The sequence below is a fragment of the Hypoxylon trugodes genome, assembly GCF_022578975.1.
Source record: "Hypoxylon trugodes strain CBS 135444 unplaced genomic scaffold F4822scaffold_6, whole genome shotgun sequence".
NCBI lineage: Eukaryota > Fungi > Ascomycota > Sordariomycetes > Xylariales > Hypoxylaceae > Hypoxylon > Hypoxylon trugodes.
Window position 1 is genome coordinate 1,100,498 of NW_026250021.1, and position 15,862 is coordinate 1,116,359.

Consider the following 15,862-nt stretch of genomic DNA (forward strand, 5'->3'; position numbering starts at 1 on the left):
GCTACTACCTTGAGAGGTAGATCTATGGATTCGTAACGGGTCTTTCCTTTTGACTATTTTTCCTAGAATACCCACATGCTGCTATATTTATATGCCTATAGGCGGTGATTATGAATATTCCTAGCAGTGCAAAATATGACAAATACTTAAGTATGTTATAATCGCATGCTTTAGTGTATTTCGCCTTGAGTCTCATTCAATTTTTGTGAGGAAATTATTACCAGATCGCATTGTTTTGCTCCTGGTTTCCTTGCATGTAGTATCAGTTCGGATATCTCCTTGCTGCTAACCAAATACTCGATTTAATTTCGTCATGCTTTAAACTATGACTCTGTCAACTCGCCAGGATCCAGAATCTCACCGAAGATATCCATATGAACTATACGGAGATTGGCTACTCAGGAACTTAGTACCCCGAGTGCCAAACTTTCAGTTGCAGGGGGGTATCAAATTCTTTTTGTATCAACATCCAAAGTTGACCTATAATCAGGGGTCCTCGGATAACCTATTTCGTCAACCGTATCAACGGCTTTAGGGCTCTAGGGCTCTCTAGGTTGACTAGTATACTACACTAGCTATATCATGATTCCCTCTCAGCTTCTTCCCGCGCACGCTCATCAAAGCGCATGCTGACCGCCTGGGCTTGAGCTTCGTCGTAGTTTGGTGGGGGCTCATCGGGAGTTTGCTGGTGGGCCTCCTGTTCCCGCGCTGCTTCATCTGCTCGCCGAGCCACCTCACCTATTTCGTTAGGGTTGTTACCACCCTGGGGGCCACTATATTCTGGTAATTGTTCGTCATGAACCGTTTGGGCCCAGTTACTCTGACCTGATTCCTCCGCTATCTGCGCCGCATGGTGAAGGCGCGCTTTGAGTTCCACGAATTTCGACTCGAATTCACTAGAACCGCCGTCCTTGAATGTCAACTTCAGGATCACTCTCGGAAATTCTGGCGGGATATTTCCATCAGGTACCGGTCGTACATTGGCTTCCCAATACCACGGTCCAATCCAGGATGAGCACATACGGCTGTCCAAACATCCTAATATCTTGGACGAAAAGGACTTAAACTGGTCTGTGGGTTTGGAAGGTAGATATATCAACTGAGGATAAGCGTTAATCAACCGTTCTAATTCGTATATCGTGCCACAAAGTGCTGCCGCTTACTCTTTGGTTCGTTATATATGCTGTCCCGTTCTCGCTCTTGATGTTGAGAGGAGAAACACCGGCTGGCTGGTTTGGGGCTGTTATGTTGAGACCTATTCGACCTCTTGTCCTATATAGAATGCTTTCATGTGGTAAAGGTTCTATTTCCCCAGCCCGGGATAACATAACCCAGCTAGCCTCTAAGTTAGTATCCTCCTCACCCCGGTTACTTTGGCTAAGGATATATGATGCGTGCTGGTCGTGTAGCCCGTAATCCATGGCGGCGACAATGTATGGATAGTACAAATCGATTACACACACAAGACCGCGGAATGAGGAGCGAGGCTCTCGGGGAGGACAAGGATAGATATTACATCCTAAAAATTTCGCGGGCAGGTAGAGGAGGGGGAACAGAGGGATGAAGGAAGGAAGGAAGGAAGAGAAAAAAAAGGGGGGTAACCGAATGTTTAGTCTAGGCTCATGGCGACAGGAATAGATGAGAGAAAAGAAGGAAGAAAAAAAAAACTTATACATACTTTATTGACATTTTGGAACAATTTGAAGGTGGTCAGCTTTCGGGTCTTGTGCACACAAGTCCTAGTAAGTGCCAACCGAACTCCTGGGATTCGTCGGCACAACGAAAACGGGCAGGGTTCCAGTGATTCTGGTCTGAAGGAACTGGGTGCTCGGTGGGCTCTGGCTTGGTCTCGGAGCGGCACGGCTTGCAGAAAGTGTTTGATGGAGATGTTGATATTGATAATATGTGGGCCACTAACACGGTAGCCGCTGGAACTTGGCCTGCCGGAACTGGTGGCAGAACGGCGCGCGACTGGTAGGGCGCTGCAAGGACTGACAAGGTCTGCAAGGTCTCGCAGGTGTGGAGGCACTTGGATAGCTCTAGTGGGTGGATGGTGGATGGACTGTGAGATAGAGAGAGATTGAACAACGCGCGGGAGAATTCCCGCCTTCTTGCTGCAAGGTGCAGACCGGTTTGCTCGTCTCGATATACCCTATTCAACCTAGGCGTCAAGGGGGGCTTCCCAACCGGTAGAGCCGAAGTTACCCAAAAAAAAAAAAAAACAGCGAGGTTCTCTTTCTTTCCCGGTTCTCTCTTCCTCCCCCTCTGTATGTATGTGTGTATATGTGTGTGTGTGATATGGCTGGGGCAGGGTCCTCCGTCTTCTGGATTCACGATAGAACGGCGTGATGACGAAGATGGATGGTCGTGGTAGGGGAAAATGGGATAAGCGATGCACGATACGGCTAGGTATGGTAGGTTAAGGTAGGTTAGAAGGCAAGCTCTAGACCAGGGATTAGTACACTACAAGTCTGCGTACCAAGCCACCGCCAAGGTCTGGGTGCAAGAGCCCTAAGGCAAGGAGCTAGGAATGGCTAGGTATGGTACTGACTAACTAGACTTAGCAGGTGGTGACGATGTAGATTCTAAACCATTGGATATTAGGTACCTAGGTTGTCGGCTATAGAGAGGTGTAAAGCCTATGTACTACGGCTTCGATAAGATTGATTAGGTACGGTGACACAAGGTTGTGTAAGAGGGGTAAAATTGACACATCGAGTATGACTTACATAATCCACGGCACGGAAGAAGGAACTTTCAGTACGTACAAACCTTAACATGGAGTAGCATCTACGGATTAAAATATTACTTCTGTCTCATGTACCTACCTCATGTATGATACATATATGTATGTATGTAAGTTGCGTATGTATATGCGGATGGATGGATTGAACATGGACTTATTCGGTCGGGTCCGATTCCCTCATTGGCTCTAACATATTCTTAATGTCTAGGGGTAGATTTTTTTTTTTTTTTCTTTTCTTAGTTGTAGTCTTTTTCACATGCTTTGATATCATCCATATAAACTAATTTGGTAACATCTTACGCAACTTGGAGGACACAAAACAGGATGTATGACAAACCTGACGATTTAGTAATTTTCATACCAATTTTTATTTCGGATAAGAGGGAAAAAAGAAAAAGAAATTAGAAAAATTCAACCTACATATTGCCAAGAAAGGGAACGATATAGTTTCCCTTCTCATCTTATTTGTGGCTACCAGTACTTATATTTAAATTCGTACATGCATACAAACTATAGACTAAAAAACTACATCATGGAGCAAGAGCTACTTGGATTACGTAACTTATTTGGGACCGGAACTACCTCGCTGGGTACCTAGGTAAATTACCTATTAACTACTTGTAAATTCTAATTCTCAGTTAATTCTCAATTGATCCTCGCTGCCTCGCCGCCTCGATGACTTCTCACAATTCTCTGACCTTCTCGAAGATCTCCCCTCTAATCTTGTACAACATGGCATCGATAACCCCCCCTAAATGCCCACGCGCCGTGGCTTACAGAAAGCAATGAAGCTCTTGCCTAGAAAGGATACAATTCGAGCAGATCCTCGGATGGTACCGCCATCTCTTCTACACCGGCTTCAATTTCCCAACGAATATATAGTCTCATTTCAGTCCCTTCTTACACTTGTCACCAACAACCCTGGATTGGTTCTATGCACACATTGGACATTGGGCCATGCGTGACGATGTTAGAATTCTTAATTGGAACTTGATCATCATGGTGTTTGCCTCCGCCTTATCATGATCTTCAAACTTATTGACGTACGAACATGTCTTGATGGCCTCGGTTGATCTACCCACGCATTTCCGGGCTTACTTGCTGCTTTTCTTTTCTGCTTTTCCTTTCCCCCTCTTTCTATTAGTCCTACATGTACCTTTATCCGCGAGGGTCCTGCTTTTTTTTTCTCCTATTCTATGCGTTCATGCCAACATATCGATTACCTACCTACCTGGGCTTGGATTCCTTCCTTGACACACATGATTCGTCGTACAATCCGTCATTGGCTGTCAGGCCTGCGTTTGGTGTCTAGCCTCCCGAGTTTGGTCCATCCTGTCAAACCTATCAGAGTCTACAGAGCGACCCAAGCCGAACTATCCTGCAGAGGCCATCACTACGCAGACCTGGGGACGAGACCCTGGCCGGCCGCTGTCTGTCGCTCACTCAACCCAACCCAACCCACCAAGTGCGTCGGACCCTATGGTATCTTCGGAGAGCATTCCATTCCCCGATTCACCCACATATGATGCGACTTTACCGGAGGAATACCTATTCCATTGCGCCGTCATCTGTGGGATCTGCTCTCCTGTTCGCCGGCAGTTCATTTGATTGGTTCACCCTCGACTGCGGCTCCGCAGCAAGAAGGGACTCATCATTTTCTATACCGGCCACTCCGCACAACGTCTCGTTAACATGAGACGCTCCAGGCCATGGGCCAACCTGGTAGAAGGGGATGGGGCGCCATGGCCTTGGAGCGTTACGTTACGTTATTTGAATCTAGATACTGCCGGCCTCTGCTCCTCACGGCCCCAAAGTGAAATCCTCCTCGGACTATGATTCTAATTTGTCCTTGCGGTCTGACCTAGCACGCATTGCAGATCACTGGTCCGGGCTATCTCCTCCTTAACCGAACCTCCTCTTGAGCACATATTGCCATTCATTGACGTCGACCTATGGCGAATCTTCTTGATATCCGGCTCAAAACCACGTCAGTCAGCGGATACATTCGGGATACCATATGAGACTATGCTGGAGGATCTTCACCGATGGGAAACATTCCACTCTGCAAGCCTAGAATGCTCCCTGGACGCATTGGGACCTGAGCAAGCGAAGACGACCTTATTTCTTACTACATCGATGTGCTTCTGGAACAGCTCAATATTTTTAGTAAAAGGTATGTATATCATAATCCGTAGCAGGGATACCCGTGTGATGCAATGACATGATAGAGGTCCCCCAGCTCTCGCAGATCATCTTGCCGAAAACCTATCAAGACTGAAAGACGAGTACGAAGCTGAGCGTGGGTCCGGTCTTTCGGCAGATGAAGCACGCGACATGATTATGCAATCTGTACAAAGCTCCAGACATATGCTTACCGTATCCACCTTCAAAGCAAGACGGAACGAAGCGCATGTCTTGCACGTTGCCGATAGCGGTGAAAATCATCCAGGGCGGGTCGTCTCGAGCTTCTGTTATTAACAGACTGGTTGAGCTTGGCCTCGCAGTTTTCTGCTGAGATATCATATTTTTGACTTCTCCATGGAGGATTCAATTCCTGACCATGGTTCTTCGCAAGACGATACCTAGGTAGAGAAATTAGGGGACTGTTCTAAATATTCCGATCGTTGGTTCCAATCAGACGTGATTCCTTTCTCAGAGACACGACCCATATGTCTCCAGTGGGTTGATATATCATATCAGCCGTGCTCGGATATCCATATTAGGTTTCCACTGCCCACAGAATTACGAGATTTACGAGCTGGTCTCTTTTATGTGGCCTCGGGTGCTGCATCGGGCTATCTAGATGGTTGATCCTGTATAATGTCAACTAGTGCTTCAGCCACGTAAACGGTAAGTAAGCACGAGATCATACGAGCTAGCTCATATCACACAATAAAAATTAGGTAGCAAATAATAGGGTCTGTTCTTAATGGAAAATCATTTGATTTTTGTTTTCATTGAGCCTGTGCCCCTAGTCATAATCGTCGTGATCATTCAATCTACCGCGTACCGCGTGTGAATAGCCCATGTGTGTGTGTCTGTGCCTTGTGCCTGTGTGTATGTCCAACCGGACGTCATTACCGGATGATGAGAAAAGATGGGAAGAAAAAAATCACAAAAAACACATTCCAAATCCCGAGAAGAGGAGGCGTGACAATGAGACGAGACCCGTGGAAAAATAGCAGCAGCAGCAAAAAAAAAAAAAGAGCATCCTTTCCCTTCCCCCAGAAAAACTCCGAATGAGAAGCCCCCAAAATACAATCCATGTTCCACCAAATCGACAAAAAAGAATGCTGACGTTCCAGCTCAGTGTTGAGTTTCGGTGTTTCGGTTCGGCCAAGACAAAGCCAAGTCAGCACTATCGATCCCGAAGACCGGGTCTGGTCTGTTCGTCTGTCACTTCATCATTCCCGCTTGGGAACTTATCTCCACCGATGGGAGTGGCACCGGTGGCAATGGTGGTACTGTTGGACCCTCATAATCCATTTCCCAACGCCTAAGCCAGGTCTCTCGCTATGAGAGCCAGCCCTCGTGACTCAATTTCCCGACGGGAGTAGCCGCGCCTGATGCAGGAGCAGGAGTAGACGAATCTAAGCCTAGACTAAGCTTTGGTATGTCGATCCTGGGAGCCTGTTCCTCCTTGTTGTTTTTGCCTCCTTTGTTATTATTACCACCCCCGCCACCTCCAGCGTATCTCTTGGTCGGGCTCTTGGGCTCGGCCGGCGGGCCATAGCGTACGTCTCGCACGTCCCAGCCGTCTTCGGCAGCGGCTGCGACCCAAGTTCTCAGGCCATCGTGCACACCGGGATAAAACTTCTCCTTGCAGAGGCGTAGACTACCACCCATGCAGCGTTCCCAACCCGAGATGTGAAATAGGCCGCGCAGGGCGTTGCGTTCTTCGGCCGTGGGGGTACAAGCGATGATTGCATTCAAGAGGTCTAAATGCGATGCTAGATAATTCGTAGCATCCCACTCTACGCCACCAACGTAGGGGGCAGCAGGGACTGGGGGTCTCTCTTGTGGGAAGTGAGCTTGCATGTACGCCAGACTGTCTATGCCAGAAGGGCCGGCGCCTTCTTTCGACTCCTTCTCACGGGGTAGATAGACGACGTTGAGATGGTGCAGGAAGATCCAGAAGACCTCTTTGGTGACGCTCACTGCCTCTTTGCACCATACACGGTATGGACGTTCTCGACGCATCTCGAGGACGAATCCGACGGGTCGCGCGTCCTCCTTCGGCTCGGGGTCACGTAGATGACCAAGTACCGTCTTGGCACGGACGGGGCGATCGGCGAGCGAGGCGGATTGTATGTAGGTAAAAAGGACAGAGGTGATGATACCTCGAGTAGTGAACTCATTGGGACCCTTCTTTTCGGGGTCGAAGAGCATTCCTAAAAGGGCGGGAAATAGCGTTGCTTGAATCGAATGGAGGTACTGCAGGGCAAGAGCTGTAGTGCAGAGCGCCTTTAGACAGAGAAGATTCTCGTGTAGCAGGGCATCTTCGTGCTCTTCTCTATTATGGGGTTAGCGTCATCAATAACTTGTAGGTTCAGGTGGTGAACATACCTCCACTCAACCTCCATGATACGATGTAGTAATCCTACAATTTCTTCCATCCCGCCCTGTCGTATAAACTCTTCTGTCCAGGCTACCGTCTCGTTCCGCAGTAGTAGCCGCAACTTGTGCAATTTTCCGACCTCGACTAACTCCGGCTTCTGTACCTTACGCAGGTAGTTCACGAAGTCGACGGGTCCTTGTTGCAACTTCACCTTCGAGAATATACCACCTCCTGAATTCGATCCGGCCGAAGAAGGTCGCTCACTAGCAACGCTATCTGTGGATCTACTTCGGAAGTGCCGTCCTATGGAACCCTCCCCTTTCGACTTCTTTGTGGGAGAAGTCGACTCGGACTTCTTGCCTCTAGACAAGGTGAAGCTTCGACCTCGTGACTTCTTCTGCTTGCCGTGTTCGATCACCTGGGCAGCGTTGATGCTGGAATCACTGTCGTGACTCTCCGGTCTGGTGATACCAAGACCGCGGCTCTCTGCCCAATCTTGTCGTATGAACTCCATCTTGATAGTATCTGCGAGGTTTCGCATCTTGTATCTTTGGTGCTCGGGGATATTACGTCGGTCCAACATTGCTTCGAGGTGCTTATCAATGTCCTTCCCGTCGAGGACGGGCTCAGCAGGTTCGGCGGAGCGTGGTCTATTCTGCGATCCCGAGCCACCGGTGAATACTTTCAGGCCTCTCTGTATCTTAGACGGTGAAGCCTTGGAGCTGCCTGATTTCGATTTAGAATCGGTGAGTTGTGTTGATGGCGCGTGGTAAGATTTAGGTCGTTCTTTGGTCATTCGGCCGCTTGATCCGCCGTTTGCGGTATTGGTAAGGAGGGAATTCTTGTACCCATTCTTCTCATCATTTCGTTCCGACTGTTTCTCCAATGCACCACTGGAGAACTGGGCGTAGATGGGAGGCCGAATACCCTCATGAGGTGGTTGGTTCTCTTTATTCTTCTTGAAGCGCATATCGTCTTCGGTAGATTGCTTATTCAAATTTTTAGAGCTCTTGGGGCGACTTAGGAATCCAACGAGGTTCGTAGCCGATTTGGTTTTCTTGGGTTTGCCTTCGTCTTGTTTGGCTAGCTTAGCTAATTTTTCCGACTCCTTAGCTGATACTGTGTTGAAGCCCTTTTTGGTCGGAGATGGTGGGGCACTGGGTTGTTGTCGTTGCTTCGTGGGTGATCGAGAAGAAGTCCCAATCTGGTTTTGTTGAATTTCACCTAGGGCAGCAGGTCGAGAGAAATTTGGGAAGCCTGGTTCAGAATCAAAGGGCGTGCTATTTGGCGGGAGTATAAGGTCAGAAGGCGGTAATGCGGATCCATCGGAATTGTTTCGTCGGTGGATAAAGGACTTTAGGACGCTCGATTTTGGTCGTGAATGCTGGGGTGACCGGCCAGCACTAGGGGCGATATTCGCTGAGATATGATAATCGTCAACCGATGCCATTGTGTATGAAGAGTGAGGATGTATAGTAATTGAATAGAAAGAAGAAGTAATGTTTAGAAGCAAAGCAAAGATGCTGTTAGTAGGAAAGATAATACGCCGAACTATGCCATATGTCCTCTGAAGTGATGCTCAGAACATAACCGCATTTAAGGGCGGGATGCTGAATCTAACGAACAATTGATTGAAAAATCCACATCTGAAAGCTGAAATCACCAAAGCTGAGCTGAGAACAAAAAAATAAAAAAGTCTAGAACTCAGTGTTGAACATTACCTGGGTGTGAACTGCAATTGAGTTCATGGAGACTTTTTGTTTAAGTTCAATCCCGCCGCTCTTTTGGTGGAGATTTGGGGTCTAGTTGCCGCAGCAACAAACAGGTACCTACGTATCGTACACACGCGTTCCTGCTTCTAACCGACGAACAGTGGGGTCTTATCGCTTATCAGTTCAATGTTATCCCCACCAACTTTTTTCAGCTATAACCCCACTATGTACATCATCTTCGAAGCTACATTCAGCAGTCTTCATTCTTTTCAATTCGACTCAGCACCTACCTATGAACACTTGAATTAAAACACGAGAGCTAGGACTATACGACCTCCCGATATATCTACGATGCCTGGAGCACCGAATAAGAAGCAGAAGCGGGAAGACTACCGCCTTGCCCAAAAAGAAAATGGTGCCACAAATATGCCCAAGAAGAAATTCTATCGCCAACGGGCACATGCGAATCCCTTCTCGGATCATAGATTAACATAGTACGCTTTCAATGTTCCTTCGTATAAGTCGGGGACTCGTTCAATGCTCATTTAAAACAGCCCGATAAGACCCGACGGCATGGATTGGTCGACATTCTTTCCTGCATTCGTCGCAGATGCAAAGCCAGAATCACTTCCGCAGACGACCGAAAATACTGAAACAATTGCGAAGACCCCTCCGAAGAAACTCACGAAAGATGTGGAAGTTGTAGATATAGGCTGCGGTTTTGGGGGATTGCTAGTAGCCCTATCGCCTGTAATGCCAGACACATTGCTCCTAGGCATGGAAATCCGATCTCAAGTATCAGAATTCGTACAAGATCGAATCGTGGCCCTCCGCGCCAAAGACCCCGAGCAAAAGCAATATCAGAACATTGGTTGTCTACGAGCGAATACGATGAAGTTCCTCCCTAATTTCTTCCGAAAAGGACAATTATCGAAAATTTTTATATGCTTCCCGGATCCGCACTTCAAGCAGCGCAAGCACAAAGCGAGGATCGTATCTACTACGCTTAATTCTGAGTATGCATATGTCCTAAAACCAGGTGGGATCGCGTACACAATCACAGATGTGGAAAATCTGCATGAATGGATGGTACAACATTTCGAAGCGCATCCTTCGTTTGAAAGAATTTCTGAAGGGGAACAGGACGTCGATCCCTGTGTAGAAGTTATGAGGACAGAAACTGAGGAAGGAAAGAAAGTTGAGAGGAATAAAGGTCAAAAGTTTGTCGCTTTGTTCCGACGCCTAGAGGATCCTCCATGGTAGGCGATGGTGCTTCTCTACATTGATTGGTTTTGATAAGAAGCAAAAGAACAACTTGTACCACCAATTTCGAAGTTAAAATAAGCGAGGGCTTGTGAGATCCGGGACTTAAGTCCTTTGATTAATGATAAAAAAGATACCCTTTATTACACTGATGAGTTTATACTTCGGATCCGACCGAAGCCTAAGAGATACATATGTATTTAAGACGAAATTGGAGTAAGAAGACAATTATACGAGTGAAGTGTTGTAGGTGATTCAGAGGAAGGTCAAAATGACATGTACATATGTATGTATCCATGGATGTAGATGTGAGTACTCTCAAGTACTGAGGTACCTAGGTACATGTATATAGAAACGTTGTACAGGGTGGGTCTTCCATTGCATAGCCCAATGGCGTGGAACGTCTTAATCGATAAGTAGCTTGGCTTCCAACTGGCCCTCACCTACAGTACGAACCTACGAACCATTCCCACGATACCCTTGAACTTGTTTAACCCCCACGAACGAACCATGCCGCCGGGATTAACACGACTTCAAATTGAGTATGGCCCTTAAGGGGAGAGATGTCATTATTGCTGGCATCGTCTGCTTCTTCGCATGGGGCTATGCGACCAGCTGGTTTCCTGCCATTCGATGGGCCGGATATGCATTCGTCAGCGGCGCTGTTGTAACCCTCTTGGGATGTCTTCTCTTGCTACTGACTTCTCGAGGTTCGGTATATGGCCAACGAAACAGATCGTCACGACCCAACGCAGTTACCTTCGCAGGTGCTGAATCTTGGCACAAAGAAACCATCGCCCTACGAATCCGACAAACTTATATCAAAGCTCCCCTATATGCCGACTCTCCCGCTATTTCGAACTCCCTCGACGATTTACTTGAATTGATTGTACGAGATTTCGTCAAGTCATGGTACTCGCACATAAGCAAAAACCCCGTATTCGCAAACCAGGTGGATAAGGCCATAAGACATGCGCTGGGTAGAATCCGGGATCGTCTTTTCGAGACGGATTTAGTAGAGGTGGTAACAAGCAGAATTGTCCCAATATTGACAGCTCATTTTCGAGATTTTTATGATGCTGAGAGGGCCGTTCGCGGTCGCAAGTTGAATCGCGATGTCACAGAATCTGAAGAGCTGGATTTGGCTATCGCCGCAAAGTACAATGATGGCAAACTGCACCCTGCGGCCTCCCTTACCTATTCAGATACGAAGCTAGTACAGCAAGACCATCTACGGAATATTGTTACTAAGGTCCTACCGAAAGTGCTCCCTGAAAATCTGCTAGACAGTCGGGCCGTGTTCAGCATAATTCGCGAAATTGTTGCCTGTGCTGTCTTGTTCCCTACCATACAACTACTATCAGAACCCGACACCTGGAACCAGGTTATGGAGAACTATGGTCGAAGTATGTTGCAGGATCGATCAACGGTCCGTAAACTTCGTGCAGCGTTGGATGCGCATGCGTCGCCGACACCAAAGAGCTCTAAACCGGTAGCTTTCCCTCGACTGAGTCCAGGTGATAGTGAGCGACGGTTTGAAAAGTTCATACGAACAATACGTAAACTTAATAACCTGTCTGATGCAAGGCGATTCCGCAGTGAAGTAGCAAGTCAATTGAAAAGAGACTCTCAGTACTCTGGTCAGGATCAGATTTACCTTCGCCGGCTAGAGATGGGCAAGCGACTTCTAGATCAAAGAGTTCAACAACTAGCAGCAGGCGGCGACGGGCGACATATACCCGTCTCGAGCCATCCGTCGCCAATTACGGGTTCTTCAATGTTGGAGAAGGCATCCTTAGTCGAGTTACTACGCGATACGTCTGGTCTTTCTTATTTCATGGAATACATGGACAGACAAGGCTTGATGTCCCTGGTACAGTTTTGGTTGGTCGTGGATGGGTTACGAAATCCCCTGGAAGATGACGGGCCCGACGACGAACATATGCCTTCGACTTTGAGCCCCTGGGCAGAATCGGATCGCACAGACCTCGCCCAGATCAATCAAGCGTACCTATCGAAGCCAGAACTTAAAGTATCGGCTAGTTCACGAAGAGCTATTCGTGAATTTCTAGACGCTGGAAAGGCAGCTACCCCAGCGCAATATTACAAGGCACGCCGGGCTGTGCTCCGAACGCAAAGTGCTGTACTCGAAGACATGCAATCTAGGTTTCTTGATGCCTTCAAGAAATCGGACCTCTTCTACAAGGCTCTGGCATCGGAAGAAGCCTCAAGGAATATCCCTCTAGCTCCACAACCTCAAGCTGGGCCTGCCACAAATCCGCCGCTTCTTCGCGCATCTCAGTCTTATGCATTAAAGCCCACACCTGTCGCGAAGCTTAACCCAAGATTAAATACATCGAATGGGCAAGTTAGACGAGGCCTTTCTGCCTCGGATCTAAAAGTGACTACTGCAAGTACCAGCAATGGCTCTGATCCTTTGCTGGGCCACCGACGATCTCTCGACGATACGACTGCGTCACCGTTATTCGATGACGATGATCTGGATCATGATCCGATGGGAGACTCCATATTGAGTCTCGACCAGGAACCCTTAAGACCTGTGCCAGATACTCAAGTCGTTCAAGCGATGGAAGAGGCGCTTAATAATATTATGGAAGATGACCGACCGCAAACCGCAGAAGATCTTCGTGAGTCACTTTTTGGACAAGATGATGGGGCTTCAAGCCTGTTCTCAGGTCAAGACACTGGTTCGGGTAGGGTTTCGTTAGACCAACAACGTCCAATACAATCCGGAAAGGAAGTCGAGAAACCTAGTTTGGCATCCCTTGGGCTTGTAAGTGCAGCATCTAGAATCGGCGTATTCATGGATGATGACCTCTTCGGAGATGAAGATAAGTTCTTGTCGGACGAACGTGATGACCACAACGAAGAAGTAGATGGTGACATCGAGGACGAGGTCCACGAAGCCGCACCAGGTGATTTAGGTCTTGCGGAGGCCATTACGGTTCTGACCAATGATATTGACCGACTTGCCGCGCAGGAGGCTGTTATAGAATCATTAACGAAGAAAGCCGAGTTAACCAATAATACTGCTGAACTCCGGATTTTACGAAAGTCTAAAGCAAGTTTGCAAAGAGAACTTCGACGAAAAGAATTACAACGACAACAATATGTAATCCAAGAAAGCGATAATAGTCTTTATGGACGGGCGTTAATTAAGATCAAGTCTATCCAAGTTGGACGAGAGGAGGATGGTAAAGAATTCGCCCTATATGTTATTGAAGTGAAGAGGGACGCGGGCGAAAAGATGCCAGCCGCCACTTGGATTGTCACACGACGATATAGCGAATTCCATGAGCTTCACCAACAACTACGGCATAGATATCCGTCAGTACGAAACCTTGACTTTCCGCGGCGGAGAATGGTCATGAAGCTCCAGAGTGACTTTCTTCGTAAGCGGCGCGACGCTTTGGAATACTACTTAAGCCAATTGCTTCTACTTCCAGATGTGTGTCGAAGCAGGGACTTGCGAGCCTTCCTATCGCAAAGTGTAATCACCCAAGGAGAAGATCTGATGAATCGTGAAGACAAGAAAGATATGATCACTCGTCTATACGATTCCGTTGCAGATGGCATGGAAGATATCTTGGGGAATATACCCGTCCTAGACCAGCTTTCATTAGCAGGTCAGAACCTTATAGCGGCAGCAACAAGTCAGATGAGTACAATCCCACTAGGCGTCACGGAGGATGCCATATCAACTGCTGAAGCTGAAGCCGAACTGAACGCATTTGAGAACAAAGAACTAGAACCATTCATTAAACCAATCTGCGATATCTTCCTCGAAGTTTTTGGTCTTAATAGGGGAAATAACTGGCTCCGGGGGCGAGCTGTCGTTGTTGTTTTGCATCAAATGCTGGGAGGCACAATTGAACGAAAAGTGAGGGATAACTTCAAGGTCTTAGTCCAGGAAGATGCCATTCTTAAGTATATCGACCTTTTGAAAAATAGCATGTGGCCTGGTGGACAACTCAACAGAAATAAGCAACCAAGGACGTCTTCAGAAAAAGCACGGACTCGGAGAGAAGCAAGCTTGATGCTGGCTACTCTTGTTCCAGATTTAGCTGGAAATGTGGTTGGACGACTGAATGCTCAAGCGGCGAGTCGCAGGCTCTTTGCGACACTCAATAACTCAAGACTAAAGTATGTGATTTTACAAATCCGATATCGTATGCACGATTGTGATGCTAACGAAGCCACAGCTCGCATTTGGTTTTCACCATTATAGATGAACTAGTTGACGTTCTGTTCAATGAGACTTAACCCGCCCTAGTTTCGGGGCATCGTCGTATTTTTCTTCTACCCAGCACAGCATAGCATCGGCGTTCGGATCGGTGGATTTTAGGATGTCGTCGAGGCATCAATGAATGCTATGAATACCTTTTGATGCTGCATACATACATGCAAGGCGGTTGGCGGTGTACAGACCTCTTTTTTATTTATGTCTTTCCCGAGTAGAGACACTAAAAGTGATACCGGCACACTGCATCGAGCACCATCGCGCGAGATCAAAGTGAGGCGATCACTTGTTACACCCATGTCTGGGGTGGTATGTACCTATTTTAAAGCTGACGACGGCAACGCGAGGCGAGGATGTACATACACAGGTACCTAAGTCGGTACTCTGGCGCTTATGTACTTACCTACCCGTTTAGGCAACTTAATATGCAAGCTAAAAGCTTCTTAGGTCAAGTGCTTTAAACTTGAACATGGAAGCAATCTTAAACAAACTAAATTCATGGATATATTCTTTACACGTATTAAATACACATTCGCACTTATAACAAACAATCATTGACAATTGGAACCTGTTAGGCATCCAGCTACACACCAAATTTTCTTCAAGCCTAAAAGATGTGTATCACACCTACACCGAGTTGGTAATGTATGATTAATTTCCTCGACTTACAGTACCATCTGAACAGAAAAGGCTTCAGGAAGGTTGGAGTATATAGTACCTTGTTCTTTTGGGTTGGATCTAAGAAGGAGTTCCCACTTGGAGTAAGTAAATCAGGTACATGCAAGTAGTATGTACTTTAGCTTGGTCGGGGTTGTACTACCTCAATGGTCTGTGCGGGGTGGACGAGGATCTCGAGGGACAAAATCTCTGCGCTAAGAAAAAAAACGCCTGCTCCGCTTCAGCGCCTCCACATTTTTTTAAAGTGCACGGTGCCCCTTCACACCTTTCTTACCGTACCGTTCATGTAAGGTAGTCCCCGTAGTTCCTCTTCACACCCATCACACTGCCCCAGGTGCTCGTCTCTTGCATCAAATCAATCACTTGTCAACTTTAATAACAAGCCAAAGCAGTATTCCGTTCCTCAAACATACTGCTACCACCCTCCAAAACGATACAGAACGACGCCGTTTCTCCTTTCCTTTTTTTTTCCAACCAAAGTTCCCGTAGCCGGTCTATCCATTATACCCTCCTTCCATATTTCTACGTCCACTTCGCCGTTTTGATTTTTCGTTGCCCGTTCGCACTTCGGACAGCTCAAGGTTTTTTTTCTCCCCTCGTTGGGTTTTTTAACGAGCACGAGCCTGAGCCCTCCGAAATTTCCG

General features: G+C 47.3%; 4 protein-coding genes across 4 annotated transcripts; 2 read left to right on the forward strand and 2 right to left on the reverse strand.

Moving 5' to 3' along the window:
- Positions 1–2,416, reverse strand: F4822DRAFT_406512 (uncharacterized protein). The gene is made up of 2 exons (XM_051458408.1): positions 1,164–2,416; positions 1–1,099 (listed from the first exon to the last, which is right to left on the reverse strand). Exons 1-2 carry the CDS (start codon positions 1,674–1,676, stop codon positions 581–583), a joined length of 1,032 nt encoding a protein of 343 aa, XP_051313224.1. The 5' UTR covers positions 1,677–2,416; the 3' UTR covers positions 1–580.
- Positions 2,417–5,669: 3,253 nt separating this feature from the next.
- F4822DRAFT_406516 (armadillo-type protein) lies at positions 5,670–9,047 on the reverse strand. Its single transcript, XM_051458409.1, has 2 exons — positions 7,313–9,047; positions 5,670–7,259 (listed from the first exon to the last, which is right to left on the reverse strand). Exons 1-2 carry the CDS (start codon positions 8,752–8,754, stop codon positions 6,260–6,262), a joined length of 2,442 nt encoding a protein of 813 aa, XP_051313225.1. The 5' UTR covers positions 8,755–9,047; the 3' UTR covers positions 5,670–6,259.
- Positions 9,048–9,132: 85 nt separating this feature from the next.
- On the forward strand, positions 9,133–10,580 carry F4822DRAFT_406519 (putative methyltransferase). The gene is made up of 2 exons (XM_051458410.1): positions 9,133–9,510; positions 9,571–10,580. Exons 1-2 carry the CDS (start codon positions 9,368–9,370, stop codon positions 10,277–10,279), a joined length of 852 nt encoding a protein of 283 aa, XP_051313226.1. The 5' UTR covers positions 9,133–9,367; the 3' UTR covers positions 10,280–10,580.
- Positions 10,581–10,741: 161 nt separating this feature from the next.
- F4822DRAFT_406520 (PXA domain-containing protein) lies at positions 10,742–15,178 on the forward strand. Its single transcript, XM_051458411.1, has 2 exons — positions 10,742–14,443; positions 14,503–15,178. The coding sequence occupies exons 1-2, from the start codon at positions 10,824–10,826 to the stop codon at positions 14,561–14,563; spliced, it is 3,681 nt and encodes a 1,226-aa protein (XP_051313227.1). The 5' UTR covers positions 10,742–10,823; the 3' UTR covers positions 14,564–15,178.
- Positions 15,179–15,862: the final 684 nt, after the last annotated feature.

What these genes read in the sequence shown, in the direction of transcription:
- F4822DRAFT_406520 (XM_051458411.1), top strand. Translation starts at nt 10,824, where the DNA reads ATGGCCCTTAAGGGGAGAGATGTCATTATTGCTGGCATCGTCTGCTTC. An exon ending in CTCAATAACTCAAGACTAAA is followed by an intron (nt 14,444 to 14,502) that starts GTATGTGATTTT and finishes ACGAAGCCACAG; the next exon opens with CTCGCATTTGGTTTTCACCA.
- F4822DRAFT_406512 (XM_051458408.1), bottom strand. Translation starts at nt 1,676, where the DNA reads ATGTATAAGTTTTTTTTTTCTTCCTTCTTTTCTCTCATCTATTCCTGT. An exon ending in CATATATAACGAACCAAAGA is followed by an intron (nt 1,100 to 1,163) that starts GTAAGCGGCAGC and finishes GCTTATCCTCAG; the next exon opens with TTGATATATCTACCTTCCAA.
- F4822DRAFT_406519 (XM_051458410.1), top strand. Translation starts at nt 9,368, where the DNA reads ATGCCTGGAGCACCGAATAAGAAGCAGAAGCGGGAAGACTACCGCCTT. An exon ending in TCGGATCATAGATTAACATA is followed by an intron (nt 9,511 to 9,570) that starts GTACGCTTTCAA and finishes CATTTAAAACAG; the next exon opens with CCCGATAAGACCCGACGGCA.
- F4822DRAFT_406516 (XM_051458409.1), bottom strand. Translation starts at nt 8,754, where the DNA reads ATGGCATCGGTTGACGATTATCATATCTCAGCGAATATCGCCCCTAGT. An exon ending in ATCATGGAGGTTGAGTGGAG is followed by an intron (nt 7,260 to 7,312) that starts GTATGTTCACCA and finishes ACCCCATAATAG; the next exon opens with AGAAGAGCACGAAGATGCCC.